Source organism: Melanerpes formicivorus, unplaced genomic scaffold, assembly GCF_026170545.1.
Source record: "Melanerpes formicivorus ecotype bairdi unplaced genomic scaffold, bMelFor1.0.p_v2 SCAF_285, whole genome shotgun sequence".
In the NCBI taxonomy this organism is placed as follows: domain Eukaryota; kingdom Metazoa; phylum Chordata; class Aves; order Piciformes; family Picidae; genus Melanerpes; species Melanerpes formicivorus.
Window position 1 is genome coordinate 237,151 of NW_027142637.1, and position 23,530 is coordinate 260,680.

The 23,530-nt window shown below is 41.8% G+C and overlaps 1 protein-coding gene across 1 annotated transcript in view; it reads left to right on the plus strand.

Annotated features, from left to right (window-relative positions):
• Positions 1-23,530, plus strand: part of LUZP2 (leucine zipper protein 2) — a gene marked incomplete at its 3' end in the record, with an annotated part of 166,109 nt that overhangs the window by 125,084 nt on the left and 17,495 nt on the right. The window contains exons 8-9 of the mRNA XM_068170101.1: positions 3,532-3,606; positions 9,018-9,182. Of these exons, the coding sequence (XP_068026202.1) occupies positions 3,532-3,606; positions 9,018-9,182 (240 nt within the window). The remainder of the gene's footprint in view (positions 1-3,531; positions 3,607-9,017; positions 9,183-23,530) is intronic.

Below are 23,530 nucleotides of genomic sequence, written 5' to 3' on the forward strand. Positions count from 1 at the left end.
ACTGGAGGCTGCTAATTGAGTAATGCTTTTATTCATGACATAAAAGATGAAGATAAGTAGTTATCTTCTAAGTGACTAAAGCCAGAATTACTTACAAAGTAATTCTTCTCAATGTGAGGCCCAAATTGCCTTCTGGAAGTATTTAACTCTGTCTCCTGTCTCTCTGTTGCATGCCTCGTACTGCAAACCTGGGATGACATAGGCCACTTAAAATGCATGCTGTGATTTGTCCTTATTTTATTTGCTTGGGGTTTAATTCTTTTATTACTTTTTTTTTCCATCCACAGGTTGATTTCATTTTTTTTTCCCCCAGGAACTATTCTATTCTATTCTATTCTATTCTATTCTATTCTATTCTATTCTATTCTATTCTATTCTATTCTATTCTATTCTATTCTATTCTACTCTACTCTACTCTACTCTACTCTACTCTACTCTACTCCTATTCTATTCTATTCTACTCTACTTCTATTCTATTCTATTCTATTCTATTCTATTCTATTCTATTCTATTCTATTCTATTCTATTCTATTCTATTCTATTCTATTCTATTCTATTCTATTCTATTCTATTCTATTCTATTCTATTCTATTCTATTCTATATCATCATAAGGCCCAAACCAGGGGAAGAGATTTAGAAACAGGCACTAGTCATGGAGATCATGGAGGGTTGGCCTCTTTTCACTGGTGCCCACTGGTAGCACAAGGGGCCTAAGGCACAAACTAGAACACAGGAAGTTTTTCTTGAGCTTAAGGAGAAAATCCTTTACTTGGGGGTGTCAGAGCACTGGACCAGGCTGCCAGAGAAATTGTGGAGTCTCCTTCTCTGGAGACTTTCAAAACCCACCTGTGCACCTGGATCAGCGGGGGTCTTGAACTAGATCTCCAGAGGTCCCTTCAAACCCTTACCATTCTGTGATTCTAAGGAGGGATTTCATCATATGTATTTCCCAGTTAGGATATTGGATTATGTATTAACATAATTGATTTTTATCCTTATTGTAACCAACCTCCTTCTACTCTTCTGGGGTTTTAATGGTTTCATGCAGTCCTGGAAATCATGGATTTGCAAAATGTGACTCGTTTCAGCACTTAGTAATTCAGGTCTATTAATTTATTGTCAGTGCATTATTTCACACCACAGTTTTGAGCATGAAAAATTGTTGTAACTTTTTTTTTGTTTTTAATGAACTGAACAAATCCAATTTGAAAAGTTTCTGCATGACCCTGAGGATGTCGCCTTGAGGATGCAGAGTTGCATTAGACTGTAATGCAATCTTAAATAGCTTGTCTGAGCTAGTGTGAGACAAAGCCAGTCAGTAGCAAGGTGACTTAAATCTAGCAGCAGCAGCTCCGCTTATAACTGGCACCTTACAGCTATTCAATCAACTTACAGACCTAGTCTAACTCCTGCTAACATGAGGAGCAGTTTACTATTAATATCAAATTGAAATTGATTGGGACTTTGAGTGACAGCTTCCAAATGGTTTAACTATAATACCGATTTTGAGTGTGCCCAGCAGGATTGAAAAGTTTAAAAACTTTGTCATGTCAAGTATTGAAAAATCCCAAACTGCCTAAAGATCAGAGAGAAAAAAACCACAGGACCGAGGGAAAGGCTTATAAGCTGAAAGATGAGTCAAAGCATCATCCTGTGTAAGCATGTAGTAGCAAGAAAAAGGGAATGTTTTCTATGACAGTTATGGAACAGACAGAAAACAACTAGTGAGTTTGTAACTACAACAGTAAAAGAAACCTGTGCTTATTCCTTTTGGTTGCATGGTACTGTGCTATTAATGGCAGAGCTGAGAACTGCAGGGATCTGGGAGCTCCTGATTCCCTAAAATGAGCAGACCTTGCAGAGAAGTTATTTCCCTAAAGTGAGTAGTCTGTCTGAGTGTATCTAGCTCTTAGGGAAGAGAAGACAAGTTTCTTTATTTACTGTGCATTTAAAAGCATCTTCTGAACACCTGCACTCAATACATTTCGTATACATGGTAAAAAGGCAGATCTTCTGAAGGACTGTGGAGGAAAATAGTGTTATAGAACTGAATAGAATAAACCAGGTTGGAAGAGACCTTCAAGATCACCGTGTCCAACCCATCATCCAACACCACCCAGTCAACTAAACCGTGCAACCAAGAACCCTATCAAGTCTCCTTATGTGACAGACAAGGCAGCAGTCCTCCTGCACAGGGCACAAGCTGCTTGCCTGACCCTGGCTTCAAGCCCAAATGTCTCAAAATACTTTCTCACTATGAAGTACTGTAACTTGCTACTGCTGTGAGTTTTCCATTTGTATCTCCAGAGAAGTAGATCGAGAAACAAATCTAGAGTTAACCACAGGTACACCAGCAGATAGTAGCATTTCACAAGGTGTCTACATGCATGAATGTTTGGGTGTTAATGCCATGCTGTATTATTGTTAATATCTCAGTGTTTAAAACTACAAAGCAATGTTTCCAATTGCAAGCAGATAGCAGATAAATGAATGAAATAATAAAACTCTTTCACTGACTCACAGAATGTCAGGGGCTGGAAGGGACCTGAAATGATCATCCAGTCCAATCCCCCTGCCAGAGCAGGATCACCTGTACAAGATCACACAGGAATGTATCTGGGAAGGTTTTTAATATCTCCAGAAAGGGAGACTCCACAACTCCCTTGAGAAGCCTGTTCCAGTTTTCTGTCACCCTCACAGTGAAAAAAATTGTTTCCTCCTGTTTCTATGGAACTTCCTATGCTTCAGCTTCCACCCATTGCCCCTTGTGCTGTCATTGGACATCACTGAGCAAAGCCTGGTTCCATCCTCTCAGTACTCATCTTTTACATTCTTATAAACATGAATGAGATCACCCCTCAGTCTCCTCTTCTCCAAGCTAAAGAGCCCTCAGTTCCCTCAGTCTCTCCTCATAAGGAAGATGTTTCACTCCCCTAATTATTTTTGTGGCTCTACACTGGGCTCTTTCAAGCAGTTCCTTGAGGTCATTCCTGAACTGTGGGGCCCAGAACTGGACACAAAACTCCAGATGCAGCCTCACCAGTGCAGAAGGGGAGGAGAACCTCTCTTGACCTACTAGCCACACCCTTCCTAATCAACCCCAGAATGTCATTGGCCTTCTTGGCTGCAAGAGCACACTGCTGGCTCATGGTCAACCTTCCACCACCTAGGACCTCCAGGGTCTTTGAATACTTTGAATTTTCCAGAGAAGTATTATGGCATAAGTCTAAATATTTTATACCATGGGATTACTGTTGCTACTGACATTAAAATCAGAGTGAATTTGCATTCACATAAACAGAGCAGATTTGAGCTCCTTTCCCACATAAAAATACACTTTTTCTCAGGAAAAAAAACACACCTATCCCTTGAGCCCTGGTCTTTTTGCAAGCAATTCTGACCCAATTCGTATATTTTAGTTGTAAAATTTATATCCTTTCCTCTCTCCCAGGCACTGCATGAGAAATTATCGGGGGGAGGGGTGGAAATCATTGCAGGCTGCATCAGCTTTTTCTTCTTTATTCCCACAGGCACAACAGCTAACAGATCTGGAGCAAAAGCTAGCAGTTGCAAAAGATGAATTGGAAAAGGCAGCCCTTGACAAAGTAAGAAGTGTAATGTAATGTAAGCATGTTTGTCTCTATCAGCTAGGAATGTTGCGCTGTAATCTGACAAAAACAAATGAAAGCCTTGCTGTGATTTAGATGCATAACTTAATTGCACGTACCTGGGAGTAATGCTGCTGAAATCAGTGGAACTAATTATGATGCATGGAGTTAAGTACAGCTGCAAAGTTATTTAAGAGGAGGGCAATCAAATTAGAAACAAACATCTCAACAGCCTCCGGAAAGCCAAAGGCTGTGATTCTTTGTGTGCGAAAGTACACTAATGGGAATGTGCTTGTAACCTCTGCCGTTTTTATCTGAGCGATAGTCAGAGTTCCGAGGAGGACACAGCATAGAAACAGGGCAGCCTCTTGTTAGGGTGGGTCTGATGTGACAGAGCTGACTGTTCTGTAGGCAGAGATGCCAAATCATCTCGGGGAAGCTATGGGGAGCCTCAGGATAGCGACAGAGCAGGAGATATTTGCGCCTGTCAGCTGTGCAACAGGGGACCATCCGAATGGAATGGAATGGAAGGGAATGGAATGGAATGGAATGGAATGGAAAAATAGAATGGAATGGAATGGAATGGAATGGAATGGAATAGAATAGAATAGAATAGAATAGAATAGAATAGAATAGAATAGAATAGAATAGAATAGAATAGAATAGAATAGAATAGAATAGAATAGAATAGAATAGAATTAACCAGGTTGGGAAAGATCTTCAAGATCATCGAGTCCAACCTAGCATCCAAAACCATCTCATCAACTAAGCCATGGCACTGAATGCCCCATCCAGTCTCTTCCTAAATAGCTCCAGTGATGGTGACACCACCGCCACCCCCCCCACGCCCCCACTGGGCAGCCCATTCCAATGGCAAATCACTCTCTCAGTGAAGAACTTTCTCCTCACCTCCAGCCTAAACCTCCCCTGGTGCAGCTTGAGACTGTGTCCTCTTGTTCTGGTGCTGGTTGCCTGGGAGAAGAGACCAACCCCCACCTGTCCACAACCTCCCTTCAGGTAGTTGTAGACAGCAATAAGGTCTGCCCTGAGCCTCCTCTTCTCCAGGCTAAGCAACCCCAGCTCCCTCAGCCTCTCCTCATAGGGATTGTGCTCCAAACCCCTCCCCAGCTTTGTTGCCCTTCTCTGGACATGTTGCAGTAAGTCACCATCCTTCCTAAACTGAGGGGCCCAGAACTGGACACAGGGCTCAAGGTGTGGTCTAACCAATGCAGAGTACAGTGGCACAATGACTTCCCTGCTCCTGCTGGCCACACTATTCCTGATCCAGGGCAGGATGCCATTGGCCCTCTTGGCCACCTAGGCACACTGCTGACTCATATTCAGCCAGCTGTCAATCAGTACCCTCAGGTCTCTTTCTGTTTGGCAGCTCTCCAACCACTCTGACCCCAGCCTGTAGCACTGCATGGGGTTGTTGTGGCCAAAGTGCAGCACCTGGCACTTGGACTTGACTGCCATCATGTTGGACCCTGCCCATCTGCCCAGCCTGGCAAGGTCCCTCTGCAGAGCCCTCCTACCCTCCAACAGATCAACTCCTGCCCCCAGCTTGGTGTCATCTGCAAATCTACTGATGATGCACTCAATCCCCTCGTCCAGACCATCAATAAAGATATTGAACAGGATTGGGCCCAAAACTAGGTTAGCTAGGAAGAAAATATCATGCAATAGGGAAGTTATCCAGAAAGGAAAAAAGGAACTTCAATACACTATCAAGGACTGCTATTTTGGTTTGGTTTTCTAGTATTTTCAGGTTCCATTAGACATTTATAAAAGCATACCCCTTGCACTCAAAGATTTTGTCTTTACTCTGCAGTATAGCAAACACTGAAATCATCCTCTTGAGCGAGGAGTTGCTTCTGCTGCAAAATGTCATCTGTGCAAGCAATGCTCACAGTAACATTATTCAAACTTGTGTGTGCATCTGGTGATAGAGCTGGAGTTTGTGGTTAGCATATTGAAGTGAACTGCTCCATATAGTAAGTAAACAAATTAAGCCTGTTCCTTCTTTGCTCATATAATGCTCACAGACATGGTCTCTCACTAGTCCATGGCACTAGCTAGAGAGGAATGCTTGCCCTAAATATCTTGCTAAATGCAGTCATTCATTGTAATGCAGATAGTTCTGAAGGAGAAAGCAAAGAACAGTTGACATCAGGAACTTTCAATGAGCGTACCATTAAGGGCTTCTGTCTGCAAATTAAAAGGGGATTTGTAGCACACCCAACTGACTTCTCTGACACTCTGTTTCTTTCCTGTTAATTATTATAGAATTTTCATTTCAGTCTGAGTAGGCTTAACAGAAACATGGTGTCATCTTCTTGCAAACCATCAGGAGAGTCTTTTTGGATGGTGTCTTTGCTTACATGCTATAACAGCGCAGTGGAAATGGCAATCATGAGCAAAAAGTGCAGTGCACAAGATGGGAAAAGGCAAAGTTCAAGCCAGTGAGAATTGTAAGCCAGTTTTGTGAGGCTAGAAATATCCATGTTTGGCTGCTTCTCTCTGCAGATTAATAAGACTGTTAAAGCAGCAGGTGCCTTTTTCTCATGGTTAAAACCTTTCCTGTATCAACTGCGAACAGAAGAGTTAAAAGTGGCTTATCCATGCCCTCAGTTGGCATGCATACTTTCAGCTGAAGGAACAGAAGTGATATGTAAAGCAGTGTGCATTTTTGGAACAATGAGCTCTATTAGTAATGAATAATTGAGTGATCAGATCTCAAACTGGGCCTATAAATAGGCATTAATTTATGTTTTTCCTTTGAGAGGGCATCAGACTTTTCTGAGCTGACAGTGGACTTAGCGTCCCTCAGAAGTCTGTTTTACACAACACTTCTCCAGTTCCCATGATGGATCCTTCGAAGACTGACAGCTTTGGCATTATCACAGCCCAAATTATTCTGTACTGAATCCAGACACATGACAAGAGTACACACAGGTCTGGGAAATCTGAAGACAGTGTTTTGATCAGCAAGCAGCCTGTTTTCCCCACAATCACATCTACACAAGGTTATTGACATCCGCGGTTCCCATAGTGCTCCCTTCAGTTGTACTCTCATGCTTCCCATTTGCACATTTCCTATCAGCAAAGTCAAATTGGAATTTTGATACCCACAAGATGAAAACAAAATAACCTGTTCCGGTTTTGCCTTTGGAATGGCAAAATGGCTGGCTGTAGCCAAGCCTACTGGGTGACAGGCGTGGGAGATGAGGGGATGAGAAAGTAGCCAGAGGGATTCCTGGATGGGAAGAGTGGTTTCAGATCTGTGTGGTTAGCCAGGAGCACTGGACTCATATAGTGCTGTAAAAGCTGAGTCCATACCTTCAAGCAAAATCAGACAGTCTACTACCTCTTAACAGTTTGATGTTTGAGCTTATTTTGACTTTGTGAGCTGGTGATTTATGTTCTTTGTGCAGTCACTTCTTGAAAGTGTAGGGGTAAAGACACACTACATGAAAAGAACTGTGCTAAGATCTTCTGTTGTCAGTTAGAAATTAACAAATCCTGGAGTCAGATGGATGAAGTAATCCATCCCCTTTTACACTGCCATTAGGTCAGAGGCATATCAGCCTGGCCCAAGGTTCATACATTTGAATAACTAATTCATGTGAAGTGCTGTCCTCTTTGATGATAATCTAGCATTCCTCCTCACTGCACACATCTTAAAGGAGATTCAATTTCATCTGTTTGCAACCAAACCAAACCATTCCATCTCATATTATTTTGATTTCCCTTATTGTGCTCTGCATTAATAGTCTTTTCATAGCTGTCTTTTGATCCTACCTTACTACCTGTCTTTGTTATATGCCTTGGTTCCAGCTCAGTTTATCTGCTGTAAAACATTAAATACTTCATAAAATGATTTGTGTTGTAAGGGACCTCCAAAGGTCATCTAGTCTGGGAACCTCCTTCTGTAGTGAGCAGGGACACCCTCCACTAGATCAAGTTGCTCAGAGCCCTGTCAAGCCTGATTTTTAATATCTTCAGGCATGGGACTTCAACTCCCTCCCTGGGCAGCCTGTTCCAGTGTTCCATCACCCTCATTGTAAAGAACTTGTTGCTAACATCCAATCTAAATCTGCTTTTCTCTCATTTCAAACTATTGCCCCTCGTCCTATCACTTCAGGCCTTTGCAAACAGTATTTCTGCAGCCTTCTTGTAGCCTCCTTCAAGTACTGGAGAGGGTCCAGCAGAGGGCTACAAGGATGATTAGGGGACTGGAGCACTGCCTTACGAGGAGAGGCTGAGGGACCTGGGGCTTTTCAGTCTGGAAAAAAGACTTAGAGGGGATTTAATAAATGTTTATAAATATCTGAGGGCTGGGGATCAGGAGGGAAGGGACAGGCTCTACTCACTTGCTCCCTGTGATAGGACAAGGAGCAATGGATGTCAGCTGCAGCACAGGAGGTTCCACCTCAACACAAGGGGGAACTTCTTTACTGAAGGGTCACAGAGCACTGGAACAGGCTCCCCAGAGAGGTTGTGGAGTTTCCTTCTATGGAGACTTTCAAGGCCTGTCTGGATGTGTTCCTGTGTGACCTGTGCTGGATTCTATCTGCTATCAGTCCTGCTCTGTCAGGGGAGTTGGACTTGATGATCTCTTTGGGTCTCTTCCAACCCTTGATATCCTGTGAGATTTTGTTAGTGCTGTGGGTTTCTCATTGTTCTTACTGTCTCAGCTCATTTCAGTGACAGCCTGCTATCTTCATTAATACACCTAGTTGCATTTCTGTGGGTAAAATAGCAGCGATCTAACACGAGGCGCAAGCACTTCACCATTTAAAAGTTTTAGTTTGTTTTTGATGGACAGTAATGGAGCTGGGCAGTAATATTCTTAATAGATCAAAAAAACCCTATGGTTTAGTTGTTGCACACTACAACAGCATAATATGCCCACGGGGGAAGTCATCTTTGCTGGATTGCAATCAATCTTTATACCCCGTGGAGCAACAGCAACGATTCTGAACATTGTAAACAAGACTCCATGCTAAGCCTGTGTCTTTGCAACAGCCACAAACATTTACTTCTCTGTAACTATTATGTGTAAAAACCTGGATACTGTATGATATTTGGTAGATTGTATTTGCTGTTGTTGTTGTTTGTTTGTTTCTTTCCAGGTAAAATAATATTTGCTAACTATTTGCAATCATGTGGATATAACTGCATGGAGGAAAGGGAAGAGTGCCATGGCTTTCTGGGCAGTTTGGTGTGCAACCCACAATAATCTAACCATGGGAAAAAACACTGCTTCAAATAGCCTTAATTTCTTCCATTAATAAGAAGCAGCAGCAACTGCTCATAAATGTTTGGTTTAAGGCAAAGAGAGAAAACAAGCAATTCTGTTCATAATAACACATTTTAGAGAGCTGATGGTTTCTCATTTTTCCCAGGAGTCACAGCTGAAAGCTCTGAAAGAGACTGTGCAGCTTTGCTTGTCTTCCGTTCTGCACAATCAGCCTCCCACTAAGAATCTAATCCCTTCAAAACCAGCTGAGAAGCTGACATCCCCAGTTACAAAAGCCTCCAAAGTGCCATTCCCAGTGACAGGCACCAAGGTAAGGTTTCTCTCTCCATTTTTTCAAACCTATTTGAAAGTTTGCCCTATAAGAGCATCAAACCGGAACTAAGGAGGATTTTAAATTCATTGGAAGATTAGGATGAATTTTGAGGGTAATTCTAAGCCTGTTTCTGATGTCAATAAACTTTTAGTAAAGTTGGGAAGCTACTGCTGTTTTTTTCTGTCTATCACTTAGTAAATGGACCATGCCTACATAACAAATCTACAAGGAAGATGGATTTACATCTGAAATAAGGCAGGATGTTCAGTCATAGGATTACTTACCTGTTCGGCACTGATAGTGAGTTTGTGGTAATCTAACACTAAACAGCAAGTCAGGTTTTGCTTATCATGGGTCTATTTTTTAAGTGAAGAAGACTAATACAAAATAGTCTGGGACAACCAAATCAAATTTGCCAGGAAGGCTCTGTATAATTGATAATAGAAAACATAAAGGATGTTCTAATCGTGTAAAATGGGAAAGGAGAAAGCAAAAGGGGGAAAAATGGTGATGAAAACTGTTTCAACTCAGCATTTTATTGAACTCAAGATACACAGTGATTAACACCTGTGCTGATGATTTTCATCTCCATGGTTGCATGCTGCTCGTGAATTCAAGTGATACAGTTGTAGTGGTTTGAGCCTTAACTGGGATTTAAGAGCTCAGATGGGGGCAAGGCTGAGAATCCCTCCCTCGCTCCCCCCTCCTCCCTCCCAACAGAGAGGAAAAGAAGAAAGAGAAGGAGAAAATCCAGCAAGAAATAATTTGGAGTTGGCTTGGAAGTAGAGAGGTAAAGAGTGTTCTTTAAACTATATATATATATAGAGAGAGAGAGAGAGAGAGAGAATGAAAGCTCTGGCCAGCCTGATCTAGTGTGGGGTGTCCCTGCCCATGGCAGGGGGGTTGGAACTAGATGATCCTTGTGGTCCCTTCCAACCCTGAATGATACTATGATACTATGATCGATCGATCTATCTATCTATCTATCTATCTATCTATCTATCTATCTATCTATCTATCTATCTCAATAGCAGGTAAGGTTCACAAGGGCAAGGAACAAGGATGGATGGCGGGGGGGGTGGGGGGTTGGGGGGAACAAATAAAAGTACAAAACTAGTCTCTCTGAAGAGGCGCGGAGGCATCAGGGAGAAGGATCAGGCCTGACCATGTGGTAGAGGAGCAGGAAGGCAGCTACAGTAGCTCTTGTCCAGGAAAGGCAGGAGCCAAAAAAGAGAACTAATGGCTGCAGTGTTCTCCCTTTTATACCCTAGTTGGGCAGGGAGGGGGAGTGGAACAGATTCAGTTTCCCAGGGGGAAAATGTGCTGCAGGGAGGGCAAAGCACTCCCAAGCCCTCCCCACCGTGCTTTCAGGGTGGGCATTAACCCATCACATACAGTAGATTTAGAACTCAGTGATTTCAGTTAAGAAGGAAGTTTATGCAAAAGAGTGACTCCTTAAGTTCTCTCCTGAAAACTAAACAGGAATTGCTAACTCATAGCCACTTTACAATCTGTAAATGGCAGCTGTTGCTCTTCACTATTAGCACAGAGTCTGAACCAAACAAGCAAGCAAGCAATATATCTGAGTGTAATTAAAATAGAAATATAATTTCAGACAACAGAATATAATTATAAACTGGATCCCACATCCTTACTTTTACAAGAAAGGCTGTTGTTTCCTTAATAACTTTTGCAGGAAGAAACCTTCATTCCCCAAAATTACTACCTCTGCAAACAAAGCACTGTAAAAATTAGTGGCAGCACATGGGGATACTAGTGCTCATTTAGATTAAGATCACTGGCTCTGCATTCTGCAGGAGACCAGACTTCTTTTGTAGGTCATGCAGTCTGAGTTTTGCCCCAGGATCTCAGAAGCACATTTTTCCTAGTTAATGCAGCTGTAGAATTCTCTGTCTTGTTCTTGTTGCCCTTCTCTTCAAGGTGGAAGTGTCTGTGCCTCTGTCCAGAATGCAGAGATGTGCAGAAGGGAGAGGCTCAACAAGCCACTATGCCCATGTTTAGGGTTGGTGTAGGGTCAGACACTTTAAAGCATTTGAGGTCTCATTGGTTTTAGAAGTGTTACTGTAATGCAATAAAAGAAATGGGAATACAGTGTAGAAATTGGAATTACATTATTCATATTTGGCAGAAACATGGAGTACTTTGCCTTTTTTTTTCTCCTATGGTCATATTCATATAGATTTTGTGTTTAATGTTCCTGTTAGTAAAGTATAGCAGTATTTCTGTGCTCCAGCCTTTGGAGAAGCGGCGTTTAGTCCTCTGTGTGGGAAAGTGCTTGAATAAGTCATACTGCCTCTTTAACAGACAATGCTCACATTTCTCCCCACTTGGCATATGCCATGAAAACGTCTGAGAAAATAATGGCCTGCAATCCTCTTCTTCCACACACTGACACCTCATTATTATAAATCTGTGCATTATCTGTGATTATAAACCCACTGAAATCTGCTGCTGTGAAATAGGTTGTCAAAGAATCCTAGTCAGTCCATAATTATACCCTCTGTACTTGAGCCGTACTACAGAAGGATTTTGTAACGATGACATCCATTCTTATGTATCTTTTCCTTGCCATTTGCTTCCTCTTTCAGACCAACTAACTCTAACTAGGGTTTTCTCCATATATTTGTTTTGGTTTTTTTTTAATTAGATTTTCTTATGCATTTTTATGCAGCAGTACTTTTTATGTGAGTATAAATGTGTTTGGTTGTTTAAATATGGTTGTGTTTGTGAAAAATGGGAATCTTGGATGAGCAGCAGTTGTGCCTCTTGTCATGCCTGATAAGCAGCAGTTTCATCTGCAGGAAATAAATTATTTCTCTGGTTAATATCTTATTTGAAAGATATTCTCATCCAGACTAAAAATTGCTTTAGAAATTGTCCAATGTATTTTAAATCCACTGAAGGGACCGTCAAGCATTGCATGATACCTGTATCACTTGGGGACAATCATCCCTGGGACCTGGATGCTTCCTGCTTGAAAAATAGCAGGGGGGGCAGGAAGGGAAAATAAGTAGGTTGCATATTTTTACTCATAACTGATGACCTAACACCTGAGTGCTTGTTAGAGATGATATTTAACACACAGAACATGGTGTAGAAAGGGTAATTAGGAAAGCAAATTGCCACATTTCTGGGGAAGGTTCATTTTTAAAAATTGATTTCCTGGTGAAGGTGCTTTGGTCTTCCCAGACAATGCAAAGGGTGTAAAGAAGCATAGATCAGGTTTAAAAAAAAATCAGAGTATAGAAGTGCCTGAATCAGTGCAAAGAAGTTGTTCTTGATAGCTTAAGAATTCAGCAGAGTGGGGGCTAGTGGGAAATCCTTAACTTTAGATTGTAGAGAAAGTTCCCTGGAAGGGATCAAAAGCAGGATCAGTCTGAGGTTTGTGACATGTCCTAAATGGGTTAATATTTGCAGTGTGCAAGAACATAAAATACAGAATGCACCACTTGAATTGGCACTAATACTTCAGACCAAAGCCATTTTACCTGTCATGTACCTGTCATAACACCAATACTGCTGCTGAAAGCATTGACCGTTACAAATGGATTTAGGGCTCTGTGCATACAAGTTCTATGACACTAACAACTAAACCAAGCATAACCAGAAGGCTGATCATTAATCCTGAACTATGAGGTCTTTAACTTTCTGAATTGTTGGCAATTATTTTTACTATAGAGTTTCTTTTGCTGCGTAATGTTGCAGCAGCAACCATTCTGTGTTCTGACAGTGGAAAATGCTCCTGAACTAGTTGAGAGCTGTTGGACGTGGCTTTCAGTGTGGCATTTCCCCATTCCCATTACAGGGGTGATGAGGAAAGAGAAAAACTAATAGAAAGGAGGAAGGCTGAAACTCCATTTTCCTGTTTTAATCTCCAGAGGAGTGCCAAAGCACCTGAGTTCTTAAAGGGTACTGCTAATGGATAGCAACCATGGCATCTCCTAGGCTGCCTGCTGTTGGATGTGTGGGTTGCACGAATCAGAGCTCAGGGACTAGCTTCCTCTTGAGGCACCTTCTGCACTTACTCTATCTTGGTGTGACAACTCTATGAATTTATATGGAGTTAGCAGATGGAATGCCTTTTTTTTCCCTCTGTTTTAATTCCTCTTTATAAATAGGTTAAAAATATGCATTGTAAAAAATCATAATAACAGCTACCATTCAACTATGTGCAGTGTAAAGGTGCCTGTGCTCTAAATACACCAAAATGCTATAGCAGCACTGTGGAAAATTAATGACAAACCACAGTCAGAAGTGAAACAGAAGCAAAACAGCAACAAAAAAAAAGAGGTCTATTTCCAGCACCAAGCTTGAATACAGAACTGATGGAGAATGCAGTGACACATATCAGAGTAATAGTGACTGCTTTGCTCTATAGTGGTTTTGCTTAATGCAAAAACATTGTTTCATGTATTCCCCAGATAAATTCCCTCATTAGAAATGCCCTGAGGTTTTTGTGTATTTTGTGAACTGCACTGTTTTAGGAGTGAAAATACACATTAATTCAAACTGTGAGGAATAGCACCCCCTCCCATCTTGTACATAGCAGAGGTGGAAAGAGAAGATATGAATGTCACTCTGGTGTCCTAGTCTTGATGAAGGAAACACAGGCTGCATAAGAATGAGAACTGTCCTCCTGTAGAAGTGTATAAGACAGATTAATAGGGGAACTACCACTCCATTTTAAAAAGACTTAAAGTTCTCACAAGGAAATGCATCACTTCTGTGGTAAAAAGTGCTGCAAGGAGCCATTGCCTCTGTCTTTGATCTATTATGAGTATTTTGGACTCCAGCATACAATGATCAGTGTAAAACTTCAGAGAAGTTAAAGTACTGTGGGCCACCCTTCTTTTATCTGCAAATAAGTACTTCATCCATTCCCCATCAAAGTAAACTTGGGGAACTTTTTATCTTTGTTATACCTATATCTAAGAAAGTGTTCTTGTATGAACAGGAACAAGGAGAGCTTGTGAGACTGTTCAAAGGAGGTACAAGTCTGGAAAGTTGGTCAATAGCAAAGTAGAGTCTGAAAATTATTTTTTATTTGTCATATATGAAATTCAGAGGCTGAGTTTTCTGTGTTGGTACATAAATAATGTCTTTAGGTTAAATTCAAGCTCACAGTTATCCTGAGTGCATAGATACTGAGCAGACTTGGGGAAGAGCAGCTGGAAAGCAGCCTGGTGGAAAAGGATCGTGGGTGTTGGTGGACAGCTGGCTGAACAAGAGCCAGAAGTATGCCCAGGAGGCCTAGAACATCAATGCCATCCTGGCCTGGATCAAACCCAAGTGTTAAAAAAACATGTAGACATAGCACTTTGGGACATGGTTCAATGACCATGGTGGTGTTATGTCGATGGTTTGACTTGATGATCTTAGAGGTCTTTTCCAACTGAAATGATTCTGTGATTCTACACTTTGCTTCCACCAGAGTTAATGAGATGTCCCCAAGACCTGCAGTTTCAGTGACCTGTAGATCACTGCATTCAGCACCAGGACTGAATAACCATAATTAAAAAAGGCAATTACTAAATGCAAACTCAGCCACATTTCTTAATGCACACTAGTGACACGCAGTCGTAGAACCCTTTCCTAAGACACAAACAGTATGAGACTAAAATAGCATTGAAAAATGTTAGGATTTAATTGCAAAGAGAGTTAGGAACAGTAGATCTCTTTCTATGGTATTTACCATGAAAATCTCAGGTGCTATGAGTATCTGTAAGGCTAATGCAGTAAGAAATCTGTTTTTAAGGAGATCAAAGGTAATTTAATTACAGAAGAATGACTAGCGTGGCATGTTCCTTCACCTAAGTCTCTCTCCTCTTCTTTTTATAGCTGTTTTTGACCTGACAGCCATTTATTCTCACTTTGTTTAACTAAGATGCTGACCAGAGTCTTGCATTGTTTTCAATGATGACTCAGAAGAGTGTGGCAGCTCTTCCTCATATCTCTTCTTTCCAGGACTTGCTTCAGATTGAGTGTATTTTTGTTGTTGCCTCCGACAGCTTCCAGGGGAAGTTTTTAACAGCCCTTTCTCTTCAGTGACTAATTTTTAATAAAATTTTATTACATGCTGGAAAAACATTTAACAGCAGAGATCATTATATTGAAAGCTGAAGCCCTTTGCTTTTATTGCTTACTTTAAAGAAGTCTTCATTATTAGCACATTATCTCGATAGTAAATTAGTTTTCGTGTGGGTTTTTTTTTCAGCTAAGTACAATCAAGGGAAAGTGGGGGGGAAAAAAATCAAACACCTAGCATCTCTTATTAGTCCATAACTTAAAACCAGTATCATTCCCCTTTGAAGTTTTAGTGACATGGTCTTTATAATCATTGTCATTTTGTTAGCTGTTTGACCTCACTGCTTTTTTGTTACAGACTCTAAGTAGCTGGCCTGGCCCCTTACCCCAGGGTCCAACTCTCAAATTAACAATGGGCTAATGGGCTGGAGAGGTAACCATTTGTCACAGCATTTTTGTGGCTGTTAACTGCAGGTCAGTTTGCTGTGTATGAAAAATGCTCCAAAGTCTCACTCTAAATATGCTCTTTCAAGGTCCCTTCCAACACCTAACATTCAGCACCAGAACAAGAGGACACAGTCTCAAGCTGCACCAGGGGAAGTTTCGGCTAGATGTTAGGAAGAAGCTCTTCATAGAAAGAATGATGCGCATTGGAATGGGCTGCCCAGGGAGGTGGTGGAGTCACCATCACTGGAGGTGTTTGGGAAGAGACTTGATAGGGTGCTTGGTGCCATGGTTTAGTTGATTAGATAGTGTTGGATGATAGGTTGGGCTCAATGATCTCAAAGGTCTCTTCCAACCTGGTTAATTCTATTTCTGTTCTATTCTATTCTGTGATTCTGTGTAACAGTTCAACTTTTTAGGACCTTCAGCCTCCTCAACACTCACATTCAGCTGAGTTACATGGCAGCAGAGTCAGCTAAAACCATTCCATTGCACTGTCCCTCACAATCCATCCATTGTGGAAATGTTAACCTGGAAGGGAACAAATTGCCTTCCTCTCAATTTCTAGTTGGGAAGGTAATACCATAGTTCAAACTCATCATGGAGTTTGTTTAGCACAGCTTTATCTCCAAATTATGATACACACCTGAGAAATATATACTTGATTTGTTGATTCCATGGTGCATCTTCCTCTGTGTTTCTGTTGTGATGTGGTCAACACTGGAGTAGGGAACTGCAAAGACAGAAATAAAAGGTTAATGTGCAACTCCCACTGCAAGTCAAGTGGGAGAAACAAGTGAAAAAAACAACATTTCAATTCATGTTTTTAAGATTAGACTTGCCTCAGTAGAGTTGAATAAAATAGTTTCAATGTGATTATAGAGTCGAAAACAGGAGAAGCACATCAGCTAGTTTCTGTTTGATGTATTTTACCAAGAAACAAAAAAGTTACTGCATAAACACTGTGTTGAAAGGTAGTAAATTGGTTACATAAGTGCCAAGAACAATTAAGCTGGGTCAATGTGACCCTTCATCCTCAGATGCTAAAATTGGGCCTAGATATTGCAGAATATGCCATTTATTCTATCACACACGCTGATCTGAGATCTCCAATGTCAGCACAAAAGCCTAAATCTCTGTAAGGAAGACATTAATAAGCTCTGCTTATCTCCAGATCCATCTTACAGAAATTAAAACTGTATCTATTATTTAGTGAAGAAGTTTTGGTGGTTGCTTTTTTCCTCAGCATGTTAGGAGCTCGAGAGAGATGTCTCAATGCTGAGGTGGTAGACAGCACATAATAAAACCCCCAAGTCCAGCCCCCCCGGGCTCTGCAGTATAGTCCTGGCACAAATGATGTACCTTTGCTCTGCACTTGGATATTTTTAATGTTTTAACTTTTTCATGTAGTTTTTGGTGGGGTTTGGAAGGTACCCCTGGAGATGATCTAATCCAACCTCCCTACCTCAGCTAGAGCAGCTTGCCCATCTGCTCATCCCAGCTGAGTTTTGAAAGTCTCCAGACGAGAAGACTCTACAACCTCTCTGGGCAGCCTGGTCTAGTGTGCCAGCACCCTCAAAGCAAATACATTTGTCCTTAATTTCAAGTCAAACCTCCTGTGTTCTTGTTTGTGCCCTTTGCCCTGTGTACTGTGGCTGGGCACCCCTGAAAAGATCCCAGCCCCATCCTCATGACCTCCACCCTTTAGGTACTTGCCAAGCTGATTTAGATCTGTTCAGATCTTATGTTTTAAGTGCATGTGATAGCTCAGTCTAAAACGTATTCACTGACTTCACCTGTTTAGGACCTAAAAGAATACCTGTATTTGCTGGGAGGTGGAATTATCTCTGTAATTTCCCACAATATTCTTAATTTCACTTGACTGATATTTCACTTATTGTCCCTGAGTGGGGTAAACTATGAAAAATGCAGCCTGGGCAACTGAATGAAACAAAGTTCTTTCCTATTATTTCCACTGATTAAGCGATCCTGCAGTTCACTATATAGTACTGGTGCTTTGTCATCTGTGAAATAAGGGGCACTGACTACTGCAAACCACAGTAGGAGAGCTATTTTGAGCATGCTGTTTGTCATCAGGTCCACGCTTCTGCATTGTTCCAAACAGGTCTCAATTTATGCTGTGAAAAGCGAGAATTAAAAGCAGGAAGATGGAGACAAGCTCGCATGAATAATTCTATCTGCTGTTTTAATGGCATGCAAGCATGTTATCAAAATATAGAATTATATTTATTTCTTCCTAATCTGCAGTCTAAATCTGCCCTCCTCAAGCTTCAGTCCATTTCCTCTCATTCCTACCACTCCAAGCTCCTGTGAAAAATCCCTTCCCTGCTTTCTTCTAGGCCCCCTTCAGGTACTGGAAGGCTACTATAAGTTCTCCCCAGAGCCACCTTTTTTCCTGGCTGAACAGTCCCAACTCTTGCAGCCTGAAAAGTAGATCTAGCTTTCACTATGTCCAAACCCAGTTATTTCTCAAATTGCCCCCAATTCTTTTGCTTGACTTAGAGAAGTAACACATTAAAAGTTTGTAATTGAAATGCAAATGATTAATGATGCCCAAAGCCTATTACCAAGTCCTTGAACAGCACAATAATTCAAGAAAGTCTTGATGCTCTGCATGGCAAATCCAGTTGTATTTCTAGGCCAACCTCACAGAGCCTTCAGTAATGAATGTAATTCCTTGCCTGGCCACTTTAGAGGTTGTTCTACTTTCCCTTTTATCTATATAACATAGCTTTAGGTGCATTGGGTGCAATAAAGTGCCTTGAAAGTAGTTTAGCAATGATATTTTTATGCTTTTAAATATATCCAACAAAATATGCAGGTCTATATGGTATAAATAAGGGGTTTTAGAGTCCAATTCTCTGGAGAAATTTATGCAGAGCTGTCTGTGGACCTTAACAACACACCAGCAGATGAATTATAAAAATGTCTGCAGTAGAACTTTATGGTAACCCTGTGACCCAAGTGTGGTGCTACAAGATCTGAACTCAGGACTGCAATCCTGTAGTACTACAAAAACATTTTCTTTCAACTCTGTGACAGGATTGGAAATTAGTCTAAAGGAAATCCCAAACAGAGAGGTCACAGGAAAAGGCTTCATTGGGGGTTTCAAAAAAAATAGAGGTAAGGGATGTCCTACAGGAATTCCACTCTGTTTTATAAGACATTGAGCATGCTCAGCTCCCACTGACACTGCTGTGGCGGTGGCCAGGGCTTTGCAGGACCAAACCCCTAACATGTTAGCAACACCTTTCCCATGGCAGTCAACTGTCCTCAAAATACATAATATGGAATAGAATAGAATAGAATAGACCAGACCAGACCAGACCAGACCAGATTGGAAGAGACCTTTGAGATCATTGAGTCCAACCTATCATCCAACACTATCTAATCAACTAAACTGTGGCACCAAGAACCTCATCCAGTCTCTTCCTAAACACTTCTAGTGATGGTGACTCCATCACCTCCCTGGGCAGCCCACTCCAATGGCCAATCACTCTTTCTATGAAGAACTTCTTCCTAACATCCAGCCTAAACCTCCCCTGATGCAGCTTGAGACTGTGTCCTCTTATTCTGGTGCTGGTTGCCTGGGAGAAGAGACCAAACTCCACCTGGCTCCAACCTCCCTTCAGGTACTTGTAGACATATTTACAGCTCACACTCTATATCATTAGAGGCAGCACTAGCCTTCAGAAAATGTTTGTATCATTAGCCCAGTTGACTTGAAAGGAGAATCATATAGCCATAGAGCATTTCTCTTACCTATAAAAGGCAGGATTAACAAAAGCTGTGCAAACAGATGGAGATCTAATAGCACTGCTTCAGTTACCTAACTGGATTATATGAAGTATAATTCAGTTTTTGTTCTTTAAGGCACAAACTTTCACGTATTGGTATACACTCATAGAGTGGGTAATGTTTTTCAAAAGCTATTTTTCTCCTCTTTGCATATCAGCCATACAATTAAAGTGAGACAGAACACCTACCTGGTTACAAACAAAACCCCAACAGGTAATCACATAAAGAAAAACATTTCAGCAATTCTGCTGGCTTCTCCTATGGAATAAAGTGTCACTTGCTGGCAGTAATACCAAAATCTCATATTGCCTTTTACTGACAAGGTGCAATTTCCATTTCCATGGGCTCGTAGCAGCCTCCCATTACCTACAGGGGGCCAAAGAAAGTTAGAGAGGGAGTTTTTACAAGGACATGTAGTGACAGGATGAGGGGGTAGTGACTTTAAACTGAAAGAGGGTAGATTTATATTAGATAAGGAAGAAGTTCTTCTCCAGTGAAGCACTGGAAAAGGCTTGCCTAGAAAAGTTGTGGATGTCCCCTCCTTAGAAGTGTTCAAGACCAGGGTGGGTGGATGGGGCTTTGAGCAAGCTGGTCCAGTGGAAGGTGTCCCTGCCTGTGGCAAGAGGGTTAGAACTAGGTGATCTTTATGGTCCCTTCCAACCTGAACTATTCTCTGACTTTAGAGTCTTATAAATACACAAAATGTAGCCTAGTATTTATGTTAACATCCTGTATTTAAGTTTGCTGTATGGCTAGCAAGTTTGGATATTTTTAACAATAGAAGACCTGTTTGAGTTTGGCAGAATGTAAACCAAGTGTGCTTTAAATTCACTTTGCAATGATGTCCTCTGCTAAAATAGAGCAGATAAACAATAGGCTACATTGCTACAGGTAATGAATGAGAAATTATGTAGACTCATGGTGCTAAAGCTGTTGCATTCTTCATTGAATTAACATAAAATTACTGGGCCCAGGTGCTTTTGTAATTGGAACTCATTTGGAAAATGTTAGTGTTCAGTGATCCTCAAAGCTGAAGAGCTGGGTTTGGTGGTGGTGTTATGATGCAGTGCCACTTCAACTAATGTCAAAATGCCATCTGGCCTCACATTTCAGTAGCTTTTCTTACATTGCAGAAGACCTCTCTGTGAGGTTAGTTGCAGGACTCAGTTCTGTTATCTGCAGAAAGTAACAACCATCTTTTTTAGCATGAATCTTTCTTGTAACTGCACAAGTTCTCATCACCCAAAACTATAGACAGTAGATTTGCCGTGTACACAGAACATGCATGAAAATCCCCCACAGTAAATTGTTAATACATCTCAGGCTTACACATTTACAGAATCACAGAATCACCAAGGTTGGAAGAGACCTCAAAGATCATCAAGTCCAACCTGTCACCCAAGACCTCATGACTAAACCATGGCTCCAGTGCCACAACCAATCCCCTCTTGAACACCTCCAGGGACAGTGACTTGACCACCTCCCTTGGCAGCACATTCCAATGGCTAACAACTCTCTCTGGGAAGAACTTTCTCCTCACCTCAAGCCTAAACTTCCCCTGGCACTGCTTGAGACTGTGTCCCCTTGTTCTGGTGCTGGTTGCCTGGGAGAAGAGACCAACCCCCTCCTGGCTACAAACACCCTTCAGGTAGTTGTAGAGAGCAATATGGTCTCCCCTGAGCCTCCTCTTCTCCAGGCTAAACAACCCCAGCTCCCTCAGCCTCTCCTCATAGGGCTTGTGCTCGAGGCCTCTCCCCAACCTTGTTGCCCTTCTCTGGACACATTCAAGTGTCTCAATGTCCTTCTTAAATTGAGGGGCCCAGAACTGGACACAGGGCTCAAGGTGTGGCCTAACCAGTGCTGAGTACAGGGGCACAATGACTTCCATGCTTCTGCTGGCCACACTATTCTTGATGCATGCCAGCATGCCATTGGCCTTCTTGGCCACTTGGGCACACTGCTGGCTCATGTTCAGGCGGCTGTCAATCGGCACCCCTGGGTCCCTTTCTGTTTGGCCACTCTCCAGCCACTCTGACCCCAGCCTGTAGCTCTGCATGGGGTTCTTGTGGCCAAAGTGCTGCACTCAGCACTTGGGCTTGTTGAATGCCATCCTGTTGGACTCTGCCCATCTGTCCAGTCAGTCGAGGTCCCTCTGCAGAGCCCTTCTACCCTCTAACAGATCAACATCTCCTCCCAACTTGGTGTCATCTGCAAATGATACACCCAAGCCAAAATTTTGCTGGGTTAGTATTAGGTCTAACATAGCTCTAATGGGAATGTTTGAAGATATTGACAACTGAGACATTGGAATTTTATATTTATGTTTCTTAGAGTAGTTTTTTTTTTTTTTCAAGAGTGAAAGGACCCACTTAAAACATTTAAAACAATAATGTACATGTGATGTCCAACAAAACATACTGCTGAGTGTGGCTGCATGTGTGAGGGGAAGTTTCTGCACTTGCAGTACTGTTATGAAAAGGATGATTCAGGAAATTAACAGCTAAATATGTCATCTATCATCCCAAATGATCTATTTGAAAGAACACGTCCTTTCTCTCTGATGGATGTTCAGCTGCTTGAGGTTATTGTGAATGTTCATCTCAAAGAAATCCCATTAAATCCAGCACAAGTGCATGTGAAATGTGTGGGGGGAGAAAAGGCAAATGTGATCTTTGATTATCCATGGAAACAATTTTCACTTCTGATGGGAGTGAGGTTGTTCCAGCTCTTTGCAAAACTTCTGATCGTTTGTGGTAAGCAGCTGGGTTTTACCTTTATGATAGTTGAATATAGTGAAAAAGAAGACAATAAGTAAATAAGCACCATTCTGTTTGCTTAAGAAATAACATGTGGAAGTCCTTTCTCTGGGATGGATGTTCAGCCACTTGAGGTTATTGTGAATGTTCATCTCAAAGAAATCCCATTAAATCCAGCACAAGTGCATGTGAAATGTGTGGGGGGAAAAAAAACAAATGTGATCTTTGATTATCCATGGTAACAATTTTCACCTCTGATGGGAGTGAGGTTGTTCTAGCTCTTCGCAAAACTTCATTTGTGGTGAGCAGCTGGATTTTACCTTAAAGATATTTGAATACAGAATCATAGAATATAGTGAAAAAGAAGAAAATAAGTAAATAATCACAGAATCACAGAACTTCCCTATGGGATGGGTTGGGACAACATATGGGTCCCTCAGTACCCCTCAGGAGTGAGACCCCAACAACTATAACCCTTCTCTTTTACTTCATGGCGCTGGTCGTTATAGTTGGTGGGGACTGCTTGGCCTTAGGCATCTCCCCACATGGCTGCTCCTCAGCCCTCTCATCCACATTGCCCTTGGCCTGCAGGGCCTCATACTTATTATGCAAGGGCAACAGAAGAGGAGGAGAGGGCTGGGATGGATTTCCCTTGCTTCCCCTGACAGGGACCTGTATCCATCCAAATAAGCACCATTCTGTTTGCTTAAGAAATAACATGTGGAAGTTTAAAGATCTGGTACACTGCAGGATTGGCAGTCCTTTGAGAAGAATTACCCTATATAAACATAACTATGGGCATTAAATAGAAATAAAACCTGAGCTATGTCTTTCCCAATTATCATTAAATGATATCAACTGTGCAACACAGAAAAGTGGGTTACTGTTCTGTAAACACAGACAAATATATGCCTATATATATTGGCCTAGAAGGCCAATGGCATCCTGGTGTGCATCAGAAGAAGCACGGGCAGCAGATCAAAAGATGTGATTCTGCCACTTTTCTCTGGTAAGACCTCACCTGAAGTACTGTGTCCAGCTCTGGAGACCTCAACATGGGAAGGACATGGACCTGATGCAGTGGGTCCAAAGGAGGGGCACAAAAATGATCAGGGGGCTGGAACACCTCTGCTCAAGGACAGGCTGAGGAGCTGGGGTTGTTCAGCCTGGAGAAGAGACTGCTTCAAGGTGACCTAATAGCAGCCTTCCAGTATCTGAGGAGAGCCTAAAAGAAGCTGCAGAAGGACTGTTTGCAAAGGGGAGCTAGCAGGGTGTCCAAGA